Source organism: Channa argus, chromosome 4 (genome assembly GCF_033026475.1).
Source record: "Channa argus isolate prfri chromosome 4, Channa argus male v1.0, whole genome shotgun sequence".
NCBI classification, from domain to species: domain Eukaryota; kingdom Metazoa; phylum Chordata; class Actinopteri; order Anabantiformes; family Channidae; genus Channa; species Channa argus.
The window spans coordinates 15,806,941-15,830,862 of NC_090200.1; the positions used below are offsets into that span (position 1 = coordinate 15,806,941).

Sequence of the window (23,922 nt, forward strand, 5' to 3'; positions counted from 1 at the left end):
TCAACTCTTCAAAGTACTCCTTCCATCTTCCCATCACACTCCTGGCACCTGTCAATACATTTCCATCCTTATCTTTAATCACCCTAACCTGCTGCACATCCTTTCCATCTCTATCTCTTTGTCTGGCCAACCTGTACAAATCCACCTCTCCCTCTTTAGTGTCCAACCTAGCATACAAGTCCTCATATGCTCTTTGTTTGGCCTTTGCCACCTCTATCTTCACCTTACGCTGTATCTCCCTGTACTCCTGTCTACTCTCTTCAGTCCTCTCAGTGTCCCACTTCTTCTTAGCTAACCTCTTTCTCTGTATACACTCCTGAACTTCCTCGTTCCACCACCAAGTCTCCTTGTCCGCTTTCCTCTTTCCAGATGACACACCGAGTACCCTCCTACCTGTCTCCCTGATCAAATTAGCTGTAGTAGTCCAGTCATCTGGAAGCACCTCCAAACCACCCAGAGTCTGTCTCAGCTCCTCCCTGAAAACTAAACGACATTCTTCCTTTTTCAACTTCCACCACTTCGTCCTCTGCTCTGCCTTAGTCCTCCTTATCTTCCTCACCACCAGCATCATTTTACACACCACCATCCTGTGTTGTCTGGCTACACTCTCCCCTACCAATGCTTTACAGTCACTGATCTCTTTCAGATTACAACGTCTACACAAGATGTAGTCTACCTGAGTGCTTCTCCCTCCGCTCTTGTACGTCACCCTATGTTCCTGCCTCTTCTGAAAGAAAGTGTTTACTACAGCCATTTCCATCCTCTTTGCAAAGTCAACCACCATCTGACCTTCTGCGTTCCTGTCCTGAACACCAAACCTGCCCATAACAGTCTCATCACCTCTGTTCCCTTCACCTACATGCCCATTGAAATCTGCACCAATGACAACTCTCTCACCTCTGGGGATGCTCTGCATCACTTGATCTAACTCACTCCAGAATTTCTCCTTCTCTTCTAACTCACATCCTACCTGTGGGGCATAACCACTCACAACATTGAACATCACCCCTTCAACTTCCAGCTTCAGACTCATCAACCTGTCTGATACTCTTTTCACCTCTAGAACATTCCTCACAAAATCCTCTTTCAATATTACTCCTACTCCATTTCTCTTCCTATCTGACCCGTGGTAAAACAACTTAAACCCTGCTCCTAAGCTTCTAGCCTTGCTACCTTTCCACCTGGTCTCCTGGACACACAGTATGTCCACCTTCCTTCAAAAAAAATAACATTAAGCTAATTCCCAATTTTACAAATCCAGCTTTAGGTATTGACCAAAGACAAAAAGAACCAAAACTCTTTAGTAATAAGTTCACTGCTTCTGTACTACACTTTAGCCCTGCACAATACAGCATAAAGTATTGAACTTACGCAGCTTTTGTGAATCTATTTCTCGGTCTTGGCCCGAATTTCAAATCGCTGAAAAAACAGTAAATTTCCGAACACCTCGTGGTTCTTGAACGCACCCCTATTTCCTTTATTCTATCTGCTGTGTCGTGTAGCTTGCTCTTTGCAGCAATGGATAATCAAGGCTCTGTCCGTTTACTACAGCCGCCAACACAGCCTGGATTCAGATGGCCGTCACAGTAAGTAAGTGACAGCGTGGTGATGTTTCACTAAGGTGTGTTTACGGTTGTTTTAAGGTAAACGACAGCAGCAGAAGTTGGACACGGCAGTTACGTCAGTACGCTTCGCGCCGTGCTACCATGGAAACGACAACAAAAACATGACCCAGCGTTTCAAATCCTCGGCTGAGTAAGTAGATTTCTTAGTAGATACAATTTTATTTAATTCATGGACATGCCAATTAATGTAACGTTACCTAGGAACAGGAAATCAAGCGATATGAAACTAACAAAAAACTTTGAGTTTCCGCCTGCATCTAACATAACAAATGTAGTTTTCCTCAAATGTAGGTAGGCCCGAGTGCACTTCTAACATACCGTGCTTGACCAACTTGCAGATTCCCTGAAAGGATGGGGAGCACAAACCGGGACAAGGATGAATCTCCCTCCCGCAGTTCAGATGTGTCGAGTGTCTTACAAGCAGAATATGCTAAAAGTGAACTTCTAATGATGCCACTAGAAGAAAAACTCAAATATTTTGACTGCCGAGCTCAAGCCCACGAGGACAGCCAAGAGGTGAGTGCTGTAGAGGCTACAGTGACAAGAGAATATGGAGCTAACTGCTAGTCAAAAGATGTGCTTTCACAATTTGTCCTTAAGACTTAAAAACCCATAACACATAAAAACTGTGTGCACACCGCTAACCATCCAACTAGTAATTCTTCACATACCTGGTTCCTGATTCTTAGTCGTATCCAGGCTGTTATTGTGTTGGTGTGACATGCACATGGAACACAAGAAACTTGGTTATTCATATCTCTCTTCATGATCATAACACCATCCAGGTTTCTCATAATCTGTGTGTGCAGGTCTGTCTTGATTTCTGAACATCGCAGCTACAGAGAATGATCAGAGCCCTGTATACCCAGGTTCAAATGCGAGATTTATTCCACTTTCTGCCAGAGTCCTCCACATAAGATGTATATTAAAAAGGAAAAAGAATTGCAAAGTGAGTGTCTATTAGACACTCACTTTGCAATCAAAGAAGCTGAATGAGGTTTCACTATTACAACAATAAAATAATTGCTCCTAAAATTTGTAGATGAGTTATTTTCTGCTAAATAATCTCATATGGAATGATTTCAAATGTATACACCTCACATTGGACACAAAACAGTTTCCTTAATTTTCTAAAGGTTTCAGTACAGTTGCCACTCAGGGGAATTATTGCAATTGCTTATTTAATGTTAATTATGCTCTAAATTGTAACTCATAACTTTTAATGGCATTTATGTATGGTACAGTGATAAAAAAGGATACTAATAGTGATTTACTTTTTATGCACAGTTTGAATCATGCATCCAGGACCTTGTGCGTTGTGTGGCCATTACAAGGCTAATATATGGGAAGGAACATCTGAAACTAGCCCAGGCTCATGCAAGACTGGCTAAAGCATATTTCCAGTTCAAAGGTAATTTTAATCAGATCAGGGTATAAAGTACTGTGAATAATTTTTAAATCTCCAATGAGGCTATGATGCAACTCTTTGATGGCCTTGCAGGATGCACCTACAGAACAATTCAGTTACATATGGCAGATGCCTCATGTGGTATAGTTTTTCACCGTTGCATTGCTACATTTATTATATCATCCTTAACATTTACAAAACAGTACATGCATTTCTCAAAACAGTTGTACAAACAGCACCACACAATTGACTACATGCACAAGCCTTTAACTTGCTCCTTGGCTCGTTTCTCAAAAGGAGCATTTTACACTATGTCAAAAAATATGTCAGTGCCATCAGATTGAAAAGTCCTTGTGTCATTGTTCACTAACAAGATAGTCAAAATGCTTAGTCATAACAGTACTCTGTATTTTCTGTTGTAAACTCTAGTTAAGGTTTTAATGACAATGATAAAAAATTTACAAGGCTGCACTTTTTCTGAATGGCATCAATTTTCACACTACAGTTTGATATTAAGGAGATTGATTGCAAAACATAAGAAAGTCCCATTTACACTTATTGTTTTACTATAATTGAGATACTGAAAGGGAAGACAGTTGTACACAGTGAATTGCATGAACATGATAAAAGCAGTGTAAAACCTTGTTTGTTTTTTCTTTTTTACAAACCTACACATCTTGCAACTTAGGGCTGAACAATCTGGCTAAAAGATCATATCACTTCGTTTCATTCAGAACTACAATCCACGAATCCATGAAATTGTGATCTTTCTTAATTGAAATGTAGTGTAGAGTATAGCTAGACTAGAAATGGTCACTGGAGTAAGTAATTTGTACAATCGTCATAGTTGTCCAGTATATAATATATGCTGTAACATAATGATTTAAAGGTTCAAACTGGCATAGATTAAAAAAAAAGGTAACAGTCCATGGAACCCAGGCTTCTTTGAAATACTCTTAATACAATAGCAAAGCATAAGACAAAGACGGCTATTCCTCAAGGGAGCATTATAGGTACAATTCAGTTGATAGACGCTTACATTTATTTTTTTTAGGGCACCTGGGTCTCTAGATGTAAGGAAAGGAATATATGCACTGTTTTTATCTAATCTTACTACAATATTGTTTTGTTACTAGTTCATCAAATGTTTGTGATAAATATTCTCAGAGTAAATATACATTGCAGCAGAAAATCAATTCTTGAATCAATGTGCTTACACATTAACATGTTATGGGCCTATTGACAAACTATATGTTCTATACTGCCTGTTTCAAATACCAACAGTCCTGATTGAAAAGTAAAAGTTGATCAATGGAATTTATTGACATGATGAATACATTTTAAGTTGGGAAACTGGGAGCTCTGAGATGATGCTCTAATTCATACTAGGAAAACAAAACCAAAATTTAAATTTTATTTCAGAAAACCGCAACAACAAATAAAATCTTTATCCAATACTAAAATTAAATCAAGCTTATCAGAAACTATTATGGTCAACTCAACTGAAATTGATGTTAAAATGTTTCAATGAGAATTTTCAGCAGGACCTGTGGACCTGGAAAAACCATCTTGCAGGTGATTTTATAGCTGATCTCTAATTCATTAGACCAGAAGAAACATTGTGCTGCTCTGTTGATTTAACTAAGGCTTTTGATTGTCTTAACTATGGATTACTGCTCAACAGACTCAAAGATATTGGCATTTCAAATCTGACCATTCAGTGGTTCAGAAATTATCTTTCAGATGGGACCCAATTTGTTGCTGGAGATGAACATCAGTCAGATTTTATGATAATCTCTAATGGGGTCCCTCAAGGTTCTGTTCGTCCAGGAGAGAGATCCAATCTCATGGAACTGGTAAAATAAAGGTTAAATAAAAAATACACTGTATTCCTACATTTCATTTTTGTCGCTCATATCTGTAAAATTTGTCAAGTAAGATAAGAATTTTTAAAAAGCTGATGTAATATTTACATTAATAAAACTAATAACAAGCGGTAAACATGGCTACTGAAAACCCGTAAATATATCCACACAAAGATAATTTGGATGATTTATTTTTCTTTATTTTTTGCTAACAGGTAGCAAGTTTGCAGTTCTACAGATGTAACAGATTCCTGCTATAAATGCTCTTTTTTTTATGTGAAGTGTGTAAACAGAAATAAGACCTAAAAGAGAAGTTGTGGACACCAAGATTGATCACAATATAAGCTCATCAGATGTCCCACTCTTACTTTAGTTACCGGAGACTGAACGCTACATCTGTCATGTAATTTTACTTTGCTCTATTAAAAACTTGCTTAACTGTGACTGTTGCTAAAATGATATTCAGATATAATTCGTCATCTTGTTCAGTTTGTACTTTGTGTCGGTTCTCTCAGGCTGGGGACTTCAGGCCCAGGAGCACTGTGCTTTGGCCAGAGAGGTGCTGCATTTCTACTCTTCCATCTCCCCCTGCAGAGGTGAAAAGCTTGAGGTTCTCACATCTCTCCTGAGCATACACCTCACATCAGGAGGTGCTGCAATGCTTACAGCCAGATATCCTTGCCACGACTTGTTTGACAGTAATGGCTGGGATCATACAGAAATATCAATTCGGATAACATGCTGAAAAATTCCTTGACTATTTTCTACTCTTCAGGAAGCTGAATCTTCTTTTCTGGAGGCAGAACAAATTCTTCTGGAACTTTATCAACATAATGGCATCACCCAGGAGGAGAAGATAAAGACTCAGCTGGAAATCTCCACCGGTCTATGCAGGTGCAGTAATAAAAAGGTGTTATTTTTTATTTTAACCAGAAGTGGCACACAGCACATATGTAGTCAATGTAAAAATTCACCCAGTATAAATGTAAATACAGGAGATGGGCAGCTTCAAATGCAGCATTTACACACTGGTCATGTGATAGCAGCTGCTACTATGTTTTTAACATTGCTGTGTGGTAATCAGGTGATTTGCTCTATTTATTTCCTGTGACTCCTAGTATCATGTTCAAGCTCCACTGAATAACTCGGTGACTTTCACAATTGAAAGTTAACAGGTCAGGTCTTTCCAGGAGGAATTCAAAGTAAAGCATTTTATATTTTACACAGTCCAGCTGTTATCCATCTTAATAACTCTTGCTTTTCTCAGGCTTTCCTAATTTCAATACAGTATTTTAATGTTATTTAGTTACTGTTAATGTTTGACCACAAGATGGCAATATATTCCTGCAAGTTTCCATTAAAGCAGCCTACAGTGTTTTTGTAAGGAAAGGTTGCTGACTCAATTGTGCTAATAAAAATAACATTTTTAGAATTTGTCTTGAAAACAACTTAAATCCGATTTTTCTCTTGTCATTGCAATCAGCAGTCCACAGGGGTTTTCTATAATGATGCTCACTAACTTGCTGGGTGGGGTTTCTGCATGGCTACTTCTTAAGTAGAGGCACAGTTGAGAGGGAGAGAAATTTGAGTAGTTGTGTTTTTTTTTTTTTTTTTTTTTTTTTTAAGCGATTCTAGCTTTTCTACGTAAGCTTTGTGCTTTCTTTTTCTTTTTAGCTTTGGCTACTATCTTATTACTTCCTGAACTTGCAGCGTATACAGTATATAACCTACACACTCATGGTATTATTTTTAGGCTGGTTGACTCCTTGAGAGGTTGTAAAGCCCTTTTTATTTATCTGTTAAATGTCCATTGTATTTTTTATTGATTTCTTTCTACCATGTAACAATATGCATTTGTAACATAATGTTGGTATGGACAACCGAGGTCTCAAGGGCAGCACTGTGTCCTCAGGAAAAGATTAAAGAATTAGTGGCTCATGCTGAACACATGAGAGACTGATAGTCTCTGATCTCTGGGGGACTAAATGACCTGACAACAGAAAAAAAGGCAGCCACTTAGTTGTTAGTCACAGCTTAGATCTCTGTAGGTTACTTTACAAGTACAACCAAGAACAGTGCAAAGTGTGGTCTCTATTGCACGTACAAAAGGTCACAGATATTCAGTACTGGTTTTCATCCTTAACAATTGTCTACAGAAATGGATACAAATTATTATTAATTTTTTTATATTACATAGGTGAAATCCCCAGATTATTAGCAACATGATTCTTTTGACCAAGTACCCATGCAGTCTTTCATGGACCAGGCGTGGTAATCCCCATCCCAGCCTTACCCCTCAAAGACTGTGTATCTGGGACCTCCTTTTTGTTTTTTGTTTTTTTGTCTTTCTTGATTCTGGCCTTTTGCCAATTTTTTTTTCTTTTAACTTTTTTGCTGGTGTTGTCTTCAAAACAATGATGTTTTTGTACTATTTGCAAATTCTTGGCTTCTCTTTTTATTTACATTTTAAACAGTATCCCAATTTTTCTGGAAATGGAGTTCATATACTACCATGTAAAGAGAGACTGTTTTAAAACAGAGGTGCAATCCCAAATGTAGTGTTGAGCATTTGTTTTATAGTTTTTTTTTTTAAAACATTATAAAATCCAGATGAGAGGCAAAGGTGACTAATAGTTCTGCACAATTTACTGTAAACAGGCCTTAGCAGCAGCTGAGGTGAGCTACACTCATAGGAATTTGTAAATGATGCCATCTTAGTCTGTTTCAAAAAGTTGGTTTGTTTACATGATGTGTGTAATTGAAAAAATGTGCAGACTCTGGCTGGTGCGAGCGTTTGCTTAATCTCTTTTGTTAGGCGATGACTAAGAATTTGGCATGCTTCTAAAGCTCTGTCAGTCAACACTGTTGTGATGGAGGGGAATGTTCCCACCAAATCCTGTAACAATAAAGTAAGCTCAGCTCTTATATAGGACCTGGTCCAAACATTCTGCACAGTTTCAGATTCACACTCAAGGTGTGCACTTGTGATTAGCCAGGTGGAATATTATTGTCAAGGGAGCACAATATGCTAGCTTTAATTTTGTCATGTGCATATGATTGTATTTTATTGACATGGCCAATCTGACTCTTTGCCTCTTTATAATGTCATAAATCTGCATTTTAGAACACTAATTTTATTGAAACATTTTGAGCTTCTATTTTATAAAGTTTCTCTAAGTATATAACAAACTCACAAAAATGCATCCATTTTTGGCTCCACGCAAACATCATTACCAGTTTTGTGCAGATTGAGTTTGTGCTTTGTAATAATCAGTCACCCTTTAGTTTATTCAAGGCCAATTTCTGAATTCACTAAGCCCTGCAGTATAAATATATGGCATTCAACAGGTACACATAACAATATTATTCTAATGCTTAGGATCCACAGACTCCCTTTTTTTTTAGTTTGTTTGTTTTTAAACAGTAGAGAAGGAGCCAATAAGTGATTTCATGGCTCCAATGAAGCAGCGGGGATTTTTGTTGTAGATGGCCATGACTAATAGTCACTACACACAATTAAACATCATTTGGTATCATTCTCCATAGCTTTATACACATATCCACTGTACCTGAGGCACAAAAAATAAAAACCTCCTCCAGTGCTCCTGGTTTATAAGCACTAAACAGAATTTGTTGGAGCTAGCTGTTTTTCTCCTTGTGTTTTCATTTTGCCTTGGCCTTACTGTATCATTTTCCTAGTGACAACCTTGACCAAATCTTACATCAACCATCTTGTGGAAAGGTTTACAAAAGAGGGCTGTGTGGCTTGCTTGGCAACTAATTTACAAACCCTAATTATTTTAATTCCCTTCCCTGTGCACTCAGTAGATTACATTGAGATGTGGCATATAACCATTGGACCTGGAAGTGTGTAAGGATGCAAACTGAATGAGAGGATAGAAGGGTATTGTTTTTGTCTGTCCATGCAGGCAGAACAGCACGACTCAAGCCATTCTTGAACGTAACATAGCTGTGCTTCAGCCATCGCTGCTGCCTTAAAAGGACTGGAAGTGCCTGCACCATGAACATTTTTGGGTGGAGCCCTCCTACACTACTATGCTTCTGTGCATGTTAGGATAATTCATGGGAAAATGTGAAGAAATTAGACTTCACAATGTTTTTCTAACCTGCCCTGTTGACATTTAACCACTTAGCCATGAATACCGATATTCATGTGGTCCAGGAATATGTGACTAGGGGATAAAACCCTGCCAAGCTTAGAGTTTTGTTTCTTCAATTTTGTTGGCCCCTTTTTTTTTTTTAAATCATATTTTATATTATCGTAATACTTAAGGCAACTTTGGTATATCTCTCATCAAAGGGCATGGTGGCTTTCTTCCATTCTGTAGATAAATTGTCATTCAGGTAAAAGCAATGCTCTGTACAGTAGTGATATTGGAAGACCAATTTGTGAAAAAACTGTATTTTGTACCCAGTATCCTTTACACATTGTGACAGCAATGTAGCTACTGATTGTACATTGTAGCAGTAGCTGCCCCTTGACTGGAGAAGCTGAATTAAATTTAGAGTCCACTAAATGGTTTGAAGCTGTTACCCAAGAAGGCTGATGGATTCAGTGTCGTTGTAGTTAATGTAGCCACCATCCTATCCTCACTATTGACTCTCCTACCCTCCTGCTCTGTAATAGCTTAAGCAGTTCTATGCAGTAAGACTGGTAGTAGGTGGTTTACAAAATTCTGGTGGTTTCTACTGAGACTATAAGGGACCTCTTTATTTACCCACCCTGGAATGAGAGTTTGAACACAGTGTATAGGATGCAACCTAAAACGGTTAAAACAGCAATGTGCAAGCTCTTCGTTTTAAAAACACTGCACCACTCTGTAACTGCAGCCAGAAGCCTGCATCACTCTGCGCGACCTGGGTTTGGCTGGAAACCAAGCTGTTACTTCAGTTAATAAAAAACAGACTCGCGGTAATTAAGTACGCAACAGTGAGCTTATGATTATTTACTGCACATTAATAATTCGTAAAATAAAGAGTGCTCTTAGACATAATGTGTTTAAATATTATATTTAAGGCGTTTTTTTATATAATCTTGTCATTTTTACCCTATAATACTTTGCTCCCAAACATACACACAGATTTATTGTTACAGTGTGATGCCATCTATGCATGTGTTCTTTCTTTTCAATAGAGTTTATAAGAGACTGAACAGGCCAGAGGAGGCCTTAAGCCAGTGCGAGAAGTCTTTGCAAGTATTGAAGGACTGTGACCGGCCAGAGAAGACCTGCTCTGTCTACAGGGATATGGGTGCCATTGAACATGACAAAGGTGATTTGCACAGAGCCATAGAGCATCTCTCCAAGGCAAGTAGCATTTCACTTTCACAACACAAATTACTCTTATGCGCATCATATACACATTTGTGAGCTTCTTCAGACAAAACAAAATTGTGATGTTAGGTAATGTTCCTGCGCATCTTATTTGATGATATGTGATCTGTCTTATTTCATGTGGATGTTTCTGCTAGGCTCATGCCATTGCTATGAGTCACAACCCAGAGGAGCTAGAGCGGGCTCAGATCTCCCACAGCCTGGCCCTTATTCTTTCTGGAACTGCAGAGGCCCATCACAGTGGTGAGTCTTATCACAGACACAGGCCTGAATGATAGGCAGAAGGGGTTAATTAGGATTTGAATTTCCCAGTGTCACCTTATATGTCACATTCTTTAAGATGGTGTTGTGAAAACCAGACTAAACTGCCTTATTGAAGACATGTTCGTGTCCAGCCACACAAGTATGATTAAACCATGTCAATGCAATCAAAGCAAATGTATGCTCCATGGTATCTTACTCATAAGATTTGTAAACCAAGACAATTGGAAGCATTCATATAAAAATAATTACACTAGTATTGCTAAACTCGTATTGATTCTGTGGCAGTTATTAGTGTAAGCAAGCATAATTTCATTTTTTTGTTTTTTTTTTCCTCATTGTGGTCTAGACTCTGCAGGTCACTACTTTGAGCAGTGTCTAAGTGGATACAAGAACAGTGTAGGTCAACAGGATCCAGCCTTTCTCATTGCCCAAGATGATTTCTGTCGTTTCCTCCTTGTCAAAGGCCAGCAAGAGGTTTTACACACACACACACACACACACACACACACATGCATTCACATAGTATCGTAGACATCTCGTATCTTGCTCATGTAATTTGAGGTTAACAGCAGATTTCAATTATCAATTTTTTACAGAACAGCATCGTGGAAACACTCCCTCATAGTTTATTTGCTATATTCCTATAGTTTAATTGTCAAAGAATTGATTCCTCCTACTAAACAGGGTGTGGATCTTTCCACTGATTCTACAAAATGATTCATCTTCTTTTCAATGTATGTTGCAGAGATGTGTGGAAATTCAGAAAGCATCTCTTGCTTCGAAGAGTTCTACATTCGGTGAACTGAGTGCTGAGGTTGCAGACACCCTTCAGCTGATAGGAAGTGTGGAGATGACCAAGGGCAAGATGAAGCAAGCCCACAGGACTATGACTAAGGCAATTGCAAGTTACAGAACATTCAGCACACATCATCTTGGGTGACACCTGTTCAGGCACATTAGAAATAATTGGACACAGTTGTATTCACTGAACATAACATTGACCATAACAGTGTTCATGTCACATTTTTGAGGGTTTAGAAGAAGGCCAGAAGTCAGCCGGTGTGGCCACCTACACTAGGGGGAGGATGGGAGTGTTGTTCAAAATACACACAAAGAGCCCCTGTCATTTTGAGATGAGCTATTTCCACCATCTCTCTAAAGCTCAGTGCTATCAGACTCGCATGCTAATCTTGGAAGGGTGCAGTGTGCAGAGCCACCCTCCCTGGTGTAAAATATCACATAGAATGTGTTTTCTCAGTCAGGATGGAGCCTGACAAATGGGCAGCACAACTCAACAGAAAGACAAAAGCACTTTGTCAAATTGCTGTCAATTAAAGGGACACTGACCCCAGTTAGTGTGACCTTGGGTGCCATTATGCTCTTGGAACAAAAAGTGAAATTTATGTCTTTCAGTACACATGCACTAAATAAGCAGCAACGTTTTAACTGATTCTGTCATGATCTTCCACTATATCTATACTGTTGTAAAGTACTTGATTTCAAAAGTAATGGGTGTTTTTGTTTTTCACATACAGTATGAATGCCCATTTGTCAATGACTTCTGTTTCCCTTTTCCATCAAACACACTAAATATCAGGTAACAGAGGGATTTCTACATACTAGCAATGAAATGTTTATAAGCAAAGAAACTTGGTTGCTATGCTGCTTTGTTATGGCATCTAAGTGTAGAGGGGTCCAAATATGACAGGGCACATCAGTGCTCACTCTCTGCACCACATCCAACAAGTAACCTTTCTGAAGCACCCTGACAGAGAGCAGATACGTTGTGTGTGTGTGTGTGTGTGTGTGTGTGTGTGTGTGTGTCTGTGTGTGTGTGTGTGTGTGTGTGTGCTTAACTGCTGTCACCATGACACCATCTGCACACTGGCTGATTGACTTTTGTTTTTCCAAAAGGAAGCTGGCCCATGTAGTGGATGCAGTGCATACGATCTGCTAAAAAAACATAGAACAATGGTATAAAGACAGGCACACTTCCCATTTCACCCTTGTCCTTAGTATTGCAGAATAACACCTTCCATTACATCAACCTTAGCAACAATGAAAACTGAAAACATCCATGAGGCCATATGGACCTGTTCCAGATTACCGAGTGTTTTACTTCCCTGGCGAGGGGGGGAACTTTCTGCACACTCCTTCCCTGCTTTCTCTCATGTCTTGTTATGTATGATCATTGTGGAAATGGCATGCAGGCTGTTATCAAATCCAGCCTCATGTGCTTCCCATCTTCATATAGCTGTTAGTAATGACAAGTTTAGAGTTTTATTTCTGGATTTAGTTAAATTAGGCAACATCTTCTAATATCATTGAACCTATGACATTACCATTGCTTATCTCTCCCACTTGAGTGGACCAACTGACGAGTGGAAAGGGACTCAGACTGCTTCTTCAATGTAATGTATTTACTACCTCAGATTCCTGGATTGGTTTAGAGTTCTTGTAATAAATCTAATAGATCCCCCTTGTTGACTTGACACACCAAAGTGGTCAGCACAGGTGTTATCTAAACCTTGGAGTGCTTCAGTGGTTATTTTTGGATGTTTAGTGTGTTCACATGTTGCTAGGAAGTGTTTATTCCCCTCTGAGTTTGAGTCGCACCTCTCATCTCATCTTCCTCTGACTACTCACTCTGCTGTCGTTATTTATTTTTATTTATTTATTTTTTTATTTTAGTGTCTGGAGATCCAGAGTTTGTTGTATGGTCCTCAGCACACGAAGACAAAAGCTACACAAAAAGCTGTGGAGATGCTGGCTCGGTAAATCTGCAGCTTTTGCTGCTGTTTTGTTTTTGTTTTTTTGACAAATATAAACTGTATTATATACGGTATTAACTTGTGATTCTCCTGGTGATAAATTGCGAACTGACTACTCTTTTATGTTTTTGACAGAAATATAGTATATATATAAGTATACAGCCCATCATCCAGCGACATAATCCACTAAATGTTTTACAGGTCACCAGAGGTGGCTGAGAGACTACAGAGGTGAGGCAGAAGAAAAATAAAACCTCACACATTTTCAGTTGTACCATCAAGTAGCAACAGTGGAAACTCAAAGTCTTATTCTTAACAGGTTCTTTTTTTTTTAATATTGTAACTACTCTTACAAATAAAATACACACCAAACTATCACTACTATTAGCTTAATTTGATCTGGTTATGACTACTAGCAGCACACGATTTTGTGCCATTCATTCAATAGGTTAGTGTTGAAGAAAAGGCTAGGCTCAGAAAACCTGCCCAAAATAGGCTTTATTTGTTTTAATATATAAATTAATTTCCAAGTAAGGGCTGGAGCAAATTTCAACAAAAGCTATGATGTCATTTAAAATTATGTCAATAAAAACAATGGCATTGGGCTGTACATGCTAACACTTGTTGACCACTAACTTATTAACTCTGTGTGTGTGTGTGTGTGTATGTACATGCATATCCATTGACCAAACAAAGACTGTTCATTAAGCCATGTTTTATTGCACTCACATTACTGCAGTTTTCAAATAAGGAAGTGTACGGAAATCTGTTGGGTGAATAGATAAAGATACACATATTTTAATATATGGGACATATAGTCTTACATCAAATTTAAACTTGATTGTGCCAAAATCCCACCTGTGAAGGTATTGCTCAATAGTTGCCAAGTTTAAATTATAAAGTAAAAGGTCATCTTTGCCTCTGCAACACAGCACAACAAACCCTAATGATCCAAAAATAGCCACGTTCATGAATACACTTGTATGTCAAAGCAATCGGCACACAGGTGTAAATCCTTCAAGCCAAAACTGCAATAAATGTAATGTAGACCATGTGTTCAGCCAGGACATACAGTACATCAAAACCAGGGATTTTAGTTTGTTTTTGTTTTTTTTTTAGCAACAACCTTTTAATTCATTACGATTCTGCTGCTTCTGTTCATTCTTTCATCTTACCATGTACTTTTAAAACTTAATTTTTGAATTAATGAAAGGTATATGAACCATTCTGAATTTCCAACTTACTAATGTCATGTTATGAGGAAAATGTTCAGTGTTGGGAATTAATAAAACATATGGCATGAATGCATATTCTGTAAGGATACTGTGTTTTTTTTTCCAATTAAGTTTCACACTTATTACACTTATCATGTACAGCTACCCAGATGTGGTTTTATAATTTTCTAATGACATTTGTGTTTCTAACTATTCAAAGTGTGTAATTTTAAATGTTATGAAAATACAATTTTTTAAGTTAACAACCCCTTTTTTTCCACTTCCACTCGACCTTAATTTCAGTATTCAAAACTTGCAAAATTTCTTAAGCCAGACTACCATCTTTTTTTTTACCCACTACAGCTATACTGAAGTGTCCTCATCTACAGCCTAACTATACTGTATTTGTACCCTAGTGACTACTGCTTAAAATAAACAATATTGTCACAACATGCAATTTATAATAGTATCATTCCGTTAGGCAGCAATGGAAGAAAAAAGAAAAATTAAGGTCCCATTCTACAAACAGCGCACAGCACCTAATAACTCCAACTGTCACATGTTGGTTCTGCATTAATTGTGGTCTCAACAATAACATGATAATCAATGCCATGATGTGAGTGTTGGGTTAATGATGTGCTGTAAACTGCAGAATGGACTTTTTAAATTGTACGACAGGTTAATACAAAAATAGGGAAATCTAGAGCGAGCCAACAAACCTGTTCAAACATAGTATGGAAGCTATAAAAAGATGAAGACATCAGAAAAACAATCAATAGCCACATTCTGCAAATCTATGTAGCATGATAGTCAAAAGCCAAACCAATCGACTCTTCCCACCCCTCCCTCTTCCAGCTGTTACACTCTCTCAGCCTAAATTATTGTACATTGTGTACACTGAAACATACTGTAGCTTTACCATATCCTATATTAGTTTGCATTGAGTATTTTAATATTTGTGCTGCCACAATAAAAATGCCTATGTGTATTAGTTTTATCATTTTAACTAAATAGCTTAAATGTTCTTGAATCAAGAGGTGCATTTAGGTCTACAGAGTTTTAGGCAGCTGCTCCAAATGGGTACATCTATAACTCTGTGTAGCAAATACGATAGCATTATTTATGAATTTGACATCAATACCATGTTTGGTGGAAGAGCTGCATCAGTATAATCTTGGTATGTACAGTTCAGCAACTGATTTATTGATTTAAGTACTGACTATGAAATTGTGTTTTGAATTATTTCTTAGTCATCTGTAGGGCTTTCAAGATAAACTGTTGCAATTCTTTTCTCTTCAGGAGTCTCTGGGAACTCTAAAATGTGAGATTGCAGCTTTGGCTGTGTGGTTGCCTCAGTATGGCTACCCTCCACGTTCATGAAGGTGGAGGACTTCTCTAACGCCCCTAGTTTGATATGTTTCTCAGCGATTGTAGAGACGGACTCTCCAACGTTACTGAAGCCTTCAGACTCTTCACCGTGCATAACCCCCTCCTCTGTAGAGAATCTGAAGCTGTACCCTCCTTCCATCTCACCCTTGAAGGCTTCCTCAAGCCCTAGATTAGATGATCTGAGAGCTGACATGATCTGCTCTTCAGACAGATCATCCCCTGCCCCCAACAGCCCAGAGTTGTCCAGGGTTTGAGAGAGATTCAGCTCAGCAACTATGGTTGTAGTTCCACTGTCACTTGATGTTTGCATCTTTTTGACGTTGACAGCCATATTCTGTGGACTTTCACTGCTCAGTTTTGTAAGAAAAGCCAACTCCTCCCTGAGTGGACCTGACACTGAGCTCTGTATCTTCTCAAGAGCTCCCTTCAGCTGCTCCTTGGGCTCCAATGAATCCTCTCTCAGGAACTCCAGCACTGACTCTTGCACTATAGGAGAGACACAAACCTCTTCTTCGATGATGCACTCTGGGAAATTCTCTGTGACAAAAGAGTGATCATCTGACATAAATTTGTATTCATCACCGTCCTCCACAGTCACCCCTTTATGTGGAAGACCTTCATCTTGATAATACCTCTCATCTGACAGGTCATCCACAATGCCATAATGCCCATATGAGGTAATGCCACCACCGTCCTCGTGTTCAGAAAGATGATCATTAGGTGTGGAGACAAAATAATCATAAGACTCTTGGTCATGGGAAAAATGTGAAGATTCGCTCTCTCTGGAGATGTCTACAACATGAAAGGATCCATCCTTGGAATGATCGGTGGCCGTCATCATGGCAGTTTTCACTTCATTGTCACCGCTCCTCTGAACATTAGCATCGTATGGGACATTTTCTAGCTCTTCTATCTGGAAATATGTTGAGGAGGGTTCATAAGAACCAAATCTGGGCTTCTGTTCAACTTCAGGCTCCTCTTCACTATGGGAATCTACCGGTTCCTCAATGATTTCCACATTAACAGACTTATTTTCCAAGTTTTCTACTCCCTGCAGGCCACTTAGCAGATTCTTGATCATGCTTCCTGCTGCGGTGTCCTTGACATCCTCCAGTGACACCTTCTTTATACCTTGGCTCAGTAATTCATCCAGAGCAGATTCCTCAGAAACATCCAGCTCTTCTTCCACCTTGGACTCTAGCACAATTCGTGTCTTGGTTGTCCCATCCTCCAGCTCAGTGTTCTCCACATGATATCTGATCTTAGATTCTCCTGATGAGCATGCCTTAGCTTCCAAACCTGCTGGTTTAATCACTTTCTCAATTATCTCCTCGACAGACACAGAATCTAATGTCTTCTGCTCACCTGGACCTATCATACAGTCTGTTCCCCTTTTGTCTTTGAGTTCACTGTCATAAACATTATCTCTCTCTTGATTATCTGACACTTTCTTTTTGCTTTCTGTCTCAGTTTTCATGCTGAGGCTCATCATTGGTGGTGACACCACTCTTACTGCTTTGGTCTCAGTAGTGGAAGACTTGATGGGGCTGATTTTGTTCTCGCCCTGAAAGACCTGTTTGATTTCCATATGCTTCTCCTCTGCTGTGGGTTTCCACGCACACTGACTGATTTGGTTTTCACCCCGGCTTGTTTGTTTATCTTTGGCAGCAGTGGTGGCAGAGGCATTAGCTGCAGCCCGAGATTTGGTGAATGATATCATGTCCCTTCTGGATTCAGGACTCTGATACTGAGCTCTGCCTACAATTGAAATGGGAATGACCCGAGAGGGACTTATTGACCCAGAGGGAGGCACAGGGTATCTTCTCTGGCTTGAAGTCGGTGCTGTATACTTAATATCCACATGTTGCCTGGTGGTTAAGGTGGAAACTCTTGGTGTGTAGCGTTGGGCAGGCATCTTGATATCTGAGGCAGATAGTTATTAGTACAAATCAACATTAAAGAACTCATTAACAATTTGTCAGATTTCCTGAAACTTCAAAATAACATTTTAAAGTTGGTTATGTTCTCATGTATCCAGGTAGAGAGAAACTATCCTTACAGTATTGTACTATGATCAGTATATCAGTATTTAAGTTATTACTGTTTTTCACAGTACCTATTATTCTTTCTTTCTGACGTTGGTTCACCCTCCTGTGATCATCAGTCAGGCCCATTCTCTCACCCTCCAGGAGAGCTCTAAACAAACGAGTCAACAAAAGATATTTTTGAAGACAAACGAGCAATTTTGCCATTATGGATAACTTAAAATGAAGGACAAATACCTCACAAGACGGTGTACATCATTCAGCTCTGCCATCTCAAGCCTCTCAAACTAAACACAACAGGCTTACGACGCAGTATGAACCTACGAGCTGGCCATATAAGGTAGTAAGGTAGTAATCATCAAAAACAAAACAAGACACTCGAGTAATAAAATAACTTGTACCAATTTGCTTAAACGGCTCACCTTTCCCTTGGGATGCTTACACAAATATACCGAAGTAAATGAAAATCCCTCAAAAAGCAACAACCTCTCCATAGACAGCCTTTCGAAACAGTGGTCTAAAAATAACAGCTACAATGCAGGACTGGTCACACTTCCCTGTAAATCCCAAAGCAAAAGTTGACTCGTGAGAAATACATAAACACACATCAGTGCCACGTCTGTGAGCAAACATTCTGTCCATTGCAAAAATAAAACAAGATTTGCCAGTGCAGAAGCTGCCATATACAGACATAGGTAGTGTCTGTATATGGAGATGAAAATCTTCCTAGGAACCTTCTGAGTATGGTAACAAAATGTTGGTATCCCTCAGCAAGTTCGCTTAGTTGTCAAGACATATAATGTAGATGAACTAGGAAGTTGTATTATGCTCATGGTTTTTAAAAAACAAAAACAAAAAAAAAGGATCAAACTGTAAAACATGAATTTAGAGCATGTTTGTGAATTATAAATATATAATTTATAAATAACTTTCCCTTTCAGTAAAAATAGCCTGTTCAGTATAGTATGTGAACATGTGGCTATGATTGGGAGAATGCCATGTTATTACAGGACATGAAGTCCCATACATAATTTCTCACTTCACCAACACTTTCTCCAAACAAAATGTGCAAACAACTCACCTATAATTTCTGTACAGTACATGTGGTATTTTTGAGAGGGTAAATTTTTTTCCCCCATTATTGTAACCAATGGTGTAGTGTTCAGATCAGAGCACTTAATGCCAAGAGCGGCAGGAAGTAAGCAGCTGAGTTCTTATGTGTCCGATGAAATCACTAATTAAGATAAATGTAATCTCACGCAGTAAGGGGCTGCTGAACTGAGAAAGAATCTATTGAAAGCACGAAATTGTGTCTTTGAAGAGATGATGTACCTTTTTTAAAATGGTGATTTATACCACCCATGCTTTATTCACTACAAGTCAAAATGTGACAACAACTGACACAATGGTTAAGCTCGTTACCTGTAGGCAGCCACCTCCATGCCCAGATCCATTTTAACCTGGAGAAGGTGTTGATGCTCTCTCATCTTTTGTTCTATTGTGTCGGCCATCATGCTCCTCTCACGCTCCAGCTGATCAATAACCATCTATTAAAGAAAGAGAATTTGCAAGAATTTGGTCTGTGTGTGACTCCCCCAAATGAGTGTTTGTGCACTTCTAATGCAGATAGTTACTTGTCACAAGCAGACTGCTCCTTGTTTACACTATTTAATCCAGCAAACTTCTGTTATTTGTCTATGAGCTTTTTTCAGTAACTTTTGATGCCCTGAGCAGATGTCTTGCTCGGTGCTCTGATAATAAGAAACACTACAGCTACGCTACCGTAGTCGTTTTTTAAATCTCCTTTTTATGACCTGCTCGGGGCTCCAACTTTAGGAGACTAATAAGGATTTGTCAGTCTGACAGCTAATTGGTTTAAGTGGCTGGTTTAATCTAGCAGCTATAAATTACTGAGGAGGAAGAGTGGCGTTTAGCTACACAAGCTATTCAATCCTTTTATACTGAGGTCAAGTGTTGCACGCAAAATCCATGATTTAGACAGTTACAGTATAGCAAGGCAAACTTGCCAGGCAGCACTTAACGTCTGTAATGTCCTATATCGACATGAGGAAAGCTGCATTAATTTCAGACTCGCCATCTACTGCATAAGCTGTTACAGGACGTCACCTGTCACAGCTACTTCTGTTATACAGTTCAATATTAGTTAAAGTAAAATGTATGCTAAAGAATCAGATGTATGTATCTAATAGCCACTGCCAGCTGCATCAGCGCCTTTAAGGACAGTGGGTGTGGCAAGAACAAGAGGGAGTAGCTTCTCCCCTCTTCCATGCCCCAGTGGTTTAAGCAACGTGAGATTAGTTTTGTATTTTCTTCTTTGTAAATGTCTGTAAGATATATTTAGTTTTTCTTAAAGCAGAAAAAACAAACTGTATATCATATGGCTTCACTTGAGTCTCTTTAAAATATCTGCGTGCTCTTCCTCTGTCCTACTATAACAGACCTGTCCCCACCTGATATTCACTAAAGTCCACGCGGAATCTTTCCTGCATACGCATCAGTTGTTCTTCCAGACGCAACTGGATCTGGCCTTGTTTTTCCGCCTCTGTGCGTAATTTGTCCAACTCTGAGGCGTACATCATCTTTTCCCTCTGCAGTTCACCCAGCCTCGCCTGATCCGCTTTAATCGACTGCTCCATCTCCTCCACCTTCTGCTGGTACATTTCAAAGGTCTCAATCCATCCTTCGGACAGACCGCGGACATACTCTTGCACTTCTTCCATAGAGGCCGCCGGGGGCCCGCGGTACGTTTGCTTGATGATGGGTAACACTCGGGACTCCACCTGACGCCGCACACGGTCCACTTCTTGCCTGTGCACATTCTCTAAGCATTTATATTCACTCTCTAGCTGAATTAAACGTTGCTGGAGCTCACTGTTGGTCTTGTGAGCATGCTGAAGCTCGTTCTCGCAGCCTTTGAGCTCACCGCTGATGTCCTTGCACACCTCAGTCTGCTCGCTCCACAAAGACTGGACCATCTGCAACTCCCGCCATAGCTTCTCCCTCTCCACCTCAGCCTGGGACTTTTCAAACGACAGCTTCTCCACGATTCCCCTCAGATTCCGCATCTCGGCCTTGTACTTCGGTTCCCATTCCGCCGTCTTTGTTTGCCGGAGTCTATTTATTTCAGTTATCAGATGCGCGTTTTCCTGCTCCAGCTGCTTCGTCCTGGATAGATACTGGGCGAGTTTGCTGTTGAGCTCTTGCAGCTGGACTTTTTCGCTCTCAAAAGTTCTCTTGAAAGGCAACATTTTGGCACCCAATAGAAAGAAGAGAGTTCACAAATTGTCCAGTCTGTATATTAATTTAGAGGACGGGCTGTGGGTATAACTGTGATGCAATTTATGAACAGCGCACTTTGACAAGTGCAGGAGGAGGAGGGCGGGTCCTGCCTCACAGGATCGTCCCAAGCGCCTCCAAGTCCCTGGCAGATGTTGTGCTGTATTCAATTGCTGTCGGAAATGTTACCACTCTGAGCTTACAGTAACCAACTACGTAGACTTGTGTGTTGTGAAACATCTACCAAAGCGTTTACAAATCTCTGGTGTTCCACATCAGTTATGTTTTTCTTTCTGACTGACTGTAGTAATAACGAAGTGTTTTGCAAAAATAAAAAATAAAATTAAATGGGGGGGAAAAACATACATGATTACACTGTTGGTGTCTGGTGACACATAAATGCATCACTTCCACACGGGGCTTCAAAATTAATTTGCCGAGGAGTAGCGCCCCCAAGCGGACACATATTGAATGGCGGAAATCAAAATCAACGCTTCTTGTCTTTTAGTGTCCAGACATGAGAGCAACACTTGACTCCGCCAACTTACGCTGCGTTATGGATGGCGACAAAATTGTAGTCGTTACAGGTAAAGTGTTAAATGTTTTCTCGTGATTACACAAACTCTTTAAGCCGCTGTGAATTTTGTGCCATGTTAATCTACCGTTAAGGGTTTGGACCTTTTAGACGGTTCTTGGTGAACCCCAGCTGGAAAGCAGCTCAGGTTAGTGTTTGCAAAAAAATATTTGTGTGTGTGTGTGTGTGTGTGTGTGTTGAATATCGACTGGGGCGCAGAAAAGCTTCAAACATTATATTGTAATTATTACAGGGATTGAAGTCAGTCGGATTGGGAGAACAGACTGTTTACTGCAAGGAGCTGCCTGTGAGTTATGTTAAGACTCAGCAAGTTGTTGCAGAGATTTGGCAGACTCTAAAACCAAAGGTAAGGCATGGAAATCTGTGGAAATACTGAGCTAATCCTTTACTCCAAACAGAAACTATCAACCTATTCATTATTTGTTTTTCAATTTATTTTGTTTATTGTGTAACCATTCACTGACTTATCCCCCCCCAAAAAATCTGAATTTGTGCGTTTGATCCAAAAGAAGAAATTGACAATTGTATTCATTAATTTATTGTATTAATGTAAAAGTCCAATACAAATGTTATATTTAAGAAAAAACATAAAATCATAAACATCCACAAACTGTTTTGTACATAACATATAAACTCATTGCTCAAAGTTCTAGGAAAAACTAGATGACACGACTTCAGTAACCTGAATAATAGTAGCTATGGCCCTGGTCCATATATCTGGGTTTACCATCTGTCTTTGTATGTCCCAGCTCGCTGTACACCTGGGCATAGCCACAGGTTCCAGTGTCGTCACTTTGGAGCAAACTGGGAAGAACTGCAGATACATTGACAAAGATGTGTGTGGTTTCTGTCCTGAAAGTCACTGCTGTGTGCAAGGAGGACCAGAGAAACTGGACTCAGTCATTAACATGAGGGTTGTCTCAAAACAGTTCAAACAACCTGGGATGGAAGTTGTTTATTCAAGAGATGCTGGCAGGTATGACATCTGTTTCTGCCCAATGTTAACAGACACTCTAAACTATAAAATGATGTTTTTTGTCTTCTTCTCAGGTACCTGTGTGATTTTGCATATTACTGCTCATTGTATCATGGTCAGAGAAGAGCAGCTCTTATCCATGTGCCGTCATCTGGGAGCCTGGCCTCAGCTGACAGACTGGTACCTCTGCTGCAGACTCTCATTCAGACCATGCTGGACCAGGTGAAAGACTCTTCAGAAACAGCATGAAAAGCAGCAGTCATGCTGATGTAGATCGATTTTTTTTCTATTTTTTTTTTTGCCCTTCTTGACGCAACCCTCCGCAATTTCTACCGGACATGAAACCGAGGACTGCACAGACAAACAGAAGGGGCTGTTGCAGGTTCAGTGTCTTGCCCAGAGGCACTTCGACATATAGCCGGGATGGGAATGAAACCTCTGACCTTGTGATCCGTAGACGACTGCCTTACCAACTGAGCTACAGCCACCCCTCACTGAGGTAGATCTTCTAATAAATATATTTCACAGTCAGGCATCCTGTCACATAATGAGGATAAGAAAGTAATAAATATTCAATGTAATTGATTTTTTTTGCAATCATTGAAGTAAAATTAAGCTTTAAATGTTTAATCATTATAAACCCAAATAAATAAATCATTTTCAATAAATCCAAAATAATATGATCAAATTATTTTTAATTCACAAGGACTTTCAGGGACACACACACACACAAAAACAAGTCTTCAGGGACACAAAAACTACTGAGCTAAGGCCTGCATGTCAATTGAGGGATTGACTTAAGTTTCCCTTTAAATAAGAAAAAAATGCTGATCTGGGATCTACCTCAGTTAAATAAAGAGTTAAAAATAAAGAAAATTAAAATGTAAGATGAAAGCAAATCAGTTATTTTAATAAAGGTTTAATAGTACAATTTACAAACTTTTTATATCTACTCAATATTTTGTTAAATATCTTGTAAAATAGAAAACAAAAGAATTAAAATCTAATCATTAAATGGGGGATTTTAAGGGTCTAATTTAATTAATATTAACTTACCAAAGTGTATATTGTGTAAAATGTATATTTAATTCACAATAATGTTTGTAATCTGTTGCCTTA

The 23,922-nt window shown here is 39.1% G+C and overlaps 3 protein-coding genes across 4 annotated transcripts; 2 read left to right on the plus strand and 1 right to left on the minus strand.

The window, feature by feature from the left end:
• Positions 1-1,450: 1,450 nt before the first annotated feature.
• ttc23 (tetratricopeptide repeat domain 23) lies at positions 1,451-13,995 on the plus strand. 2 transcript variants are annotated; one of them, XM_067502802.1, is made up of 11 exons: positions 1,451-1,755; positions 1,964-2,141; positions 2,913-3,036; positions 5,414-5,570; positions 5,667-5,792; positions 10,054-10,225; positions 10,390-10,495; positions 10,863-10,990; positions 11,262-11,411; positions 13,208-13,290; positions 13,489-13,995. In XM_067502802.1, the coding sequence occupies exons 1-11, from the start codon at positions 1,727-1,729 to the stop codon at positions 13,520-13,522; spliced, it is 1,287 nt and encodes a 428-aa protein (XP_067358903.1). In that variant the 5' UTR covers positions 1,451-1,726; the 3' UTR covers positions 13,523-13,995. The 2 variants fall into 2 exon arrangements, with proteins under 2 accessions (XP_067358903.1, XP_067358904.1); XM_067502803.1 differs by lacking the exon at positions 2,913-3,036 and having other exon boundaries at positions 5,414-5,494; positions 5,674-5,792.
• On the minus strand, positions 13,986-21,329 carry synm (synemin, intermediate filament protein). The gene is made up of 4 exons (XM_067502801.1): positions 20,407-21,329; positions 19,358-19,482; positions 18,007-18,086; positions 13,986-17,813 (listed from the first exon to the last, which is right to left on the minus strand). Exons 1-4 carry the CDS (start codon positions 21,202-21,204, stop codon positions 15,748-15,750), a joined length of 3,069 nt encoding a protein of 1,022 aa, XP_067358902.1. The 5' UTR covers positions 21,205-21,329; the 3' UTR covers positions 13,986-15,747.
• Positions 21,330-21,350: 21 nt separating this feature from the next.
• On the plus strand, positions 21,351-23,888 carry pgpep1l (pyroglutamyl-peptidase I like). Its single transcript, XM_067502804.1, has 5 exons — positions 21,351-21,819; positions 21,902-21,954; positions 22,060-22,173; positions 22,577-22,803; positions 22,878-23,888. Exons 1-5 carry the CDS (start codon positions 21,750-21,752, stop codon positions 23,050-23,052), a joined length of 639 nt encoding a protein of 212 aa, XP_067358905.1. The 5' UTR covers positions 21,351-21,749; the 3' UTR covers positions 23,053-23,888.
• Positions 23,889-23,922: the final 34 nt, after the last annotated feature.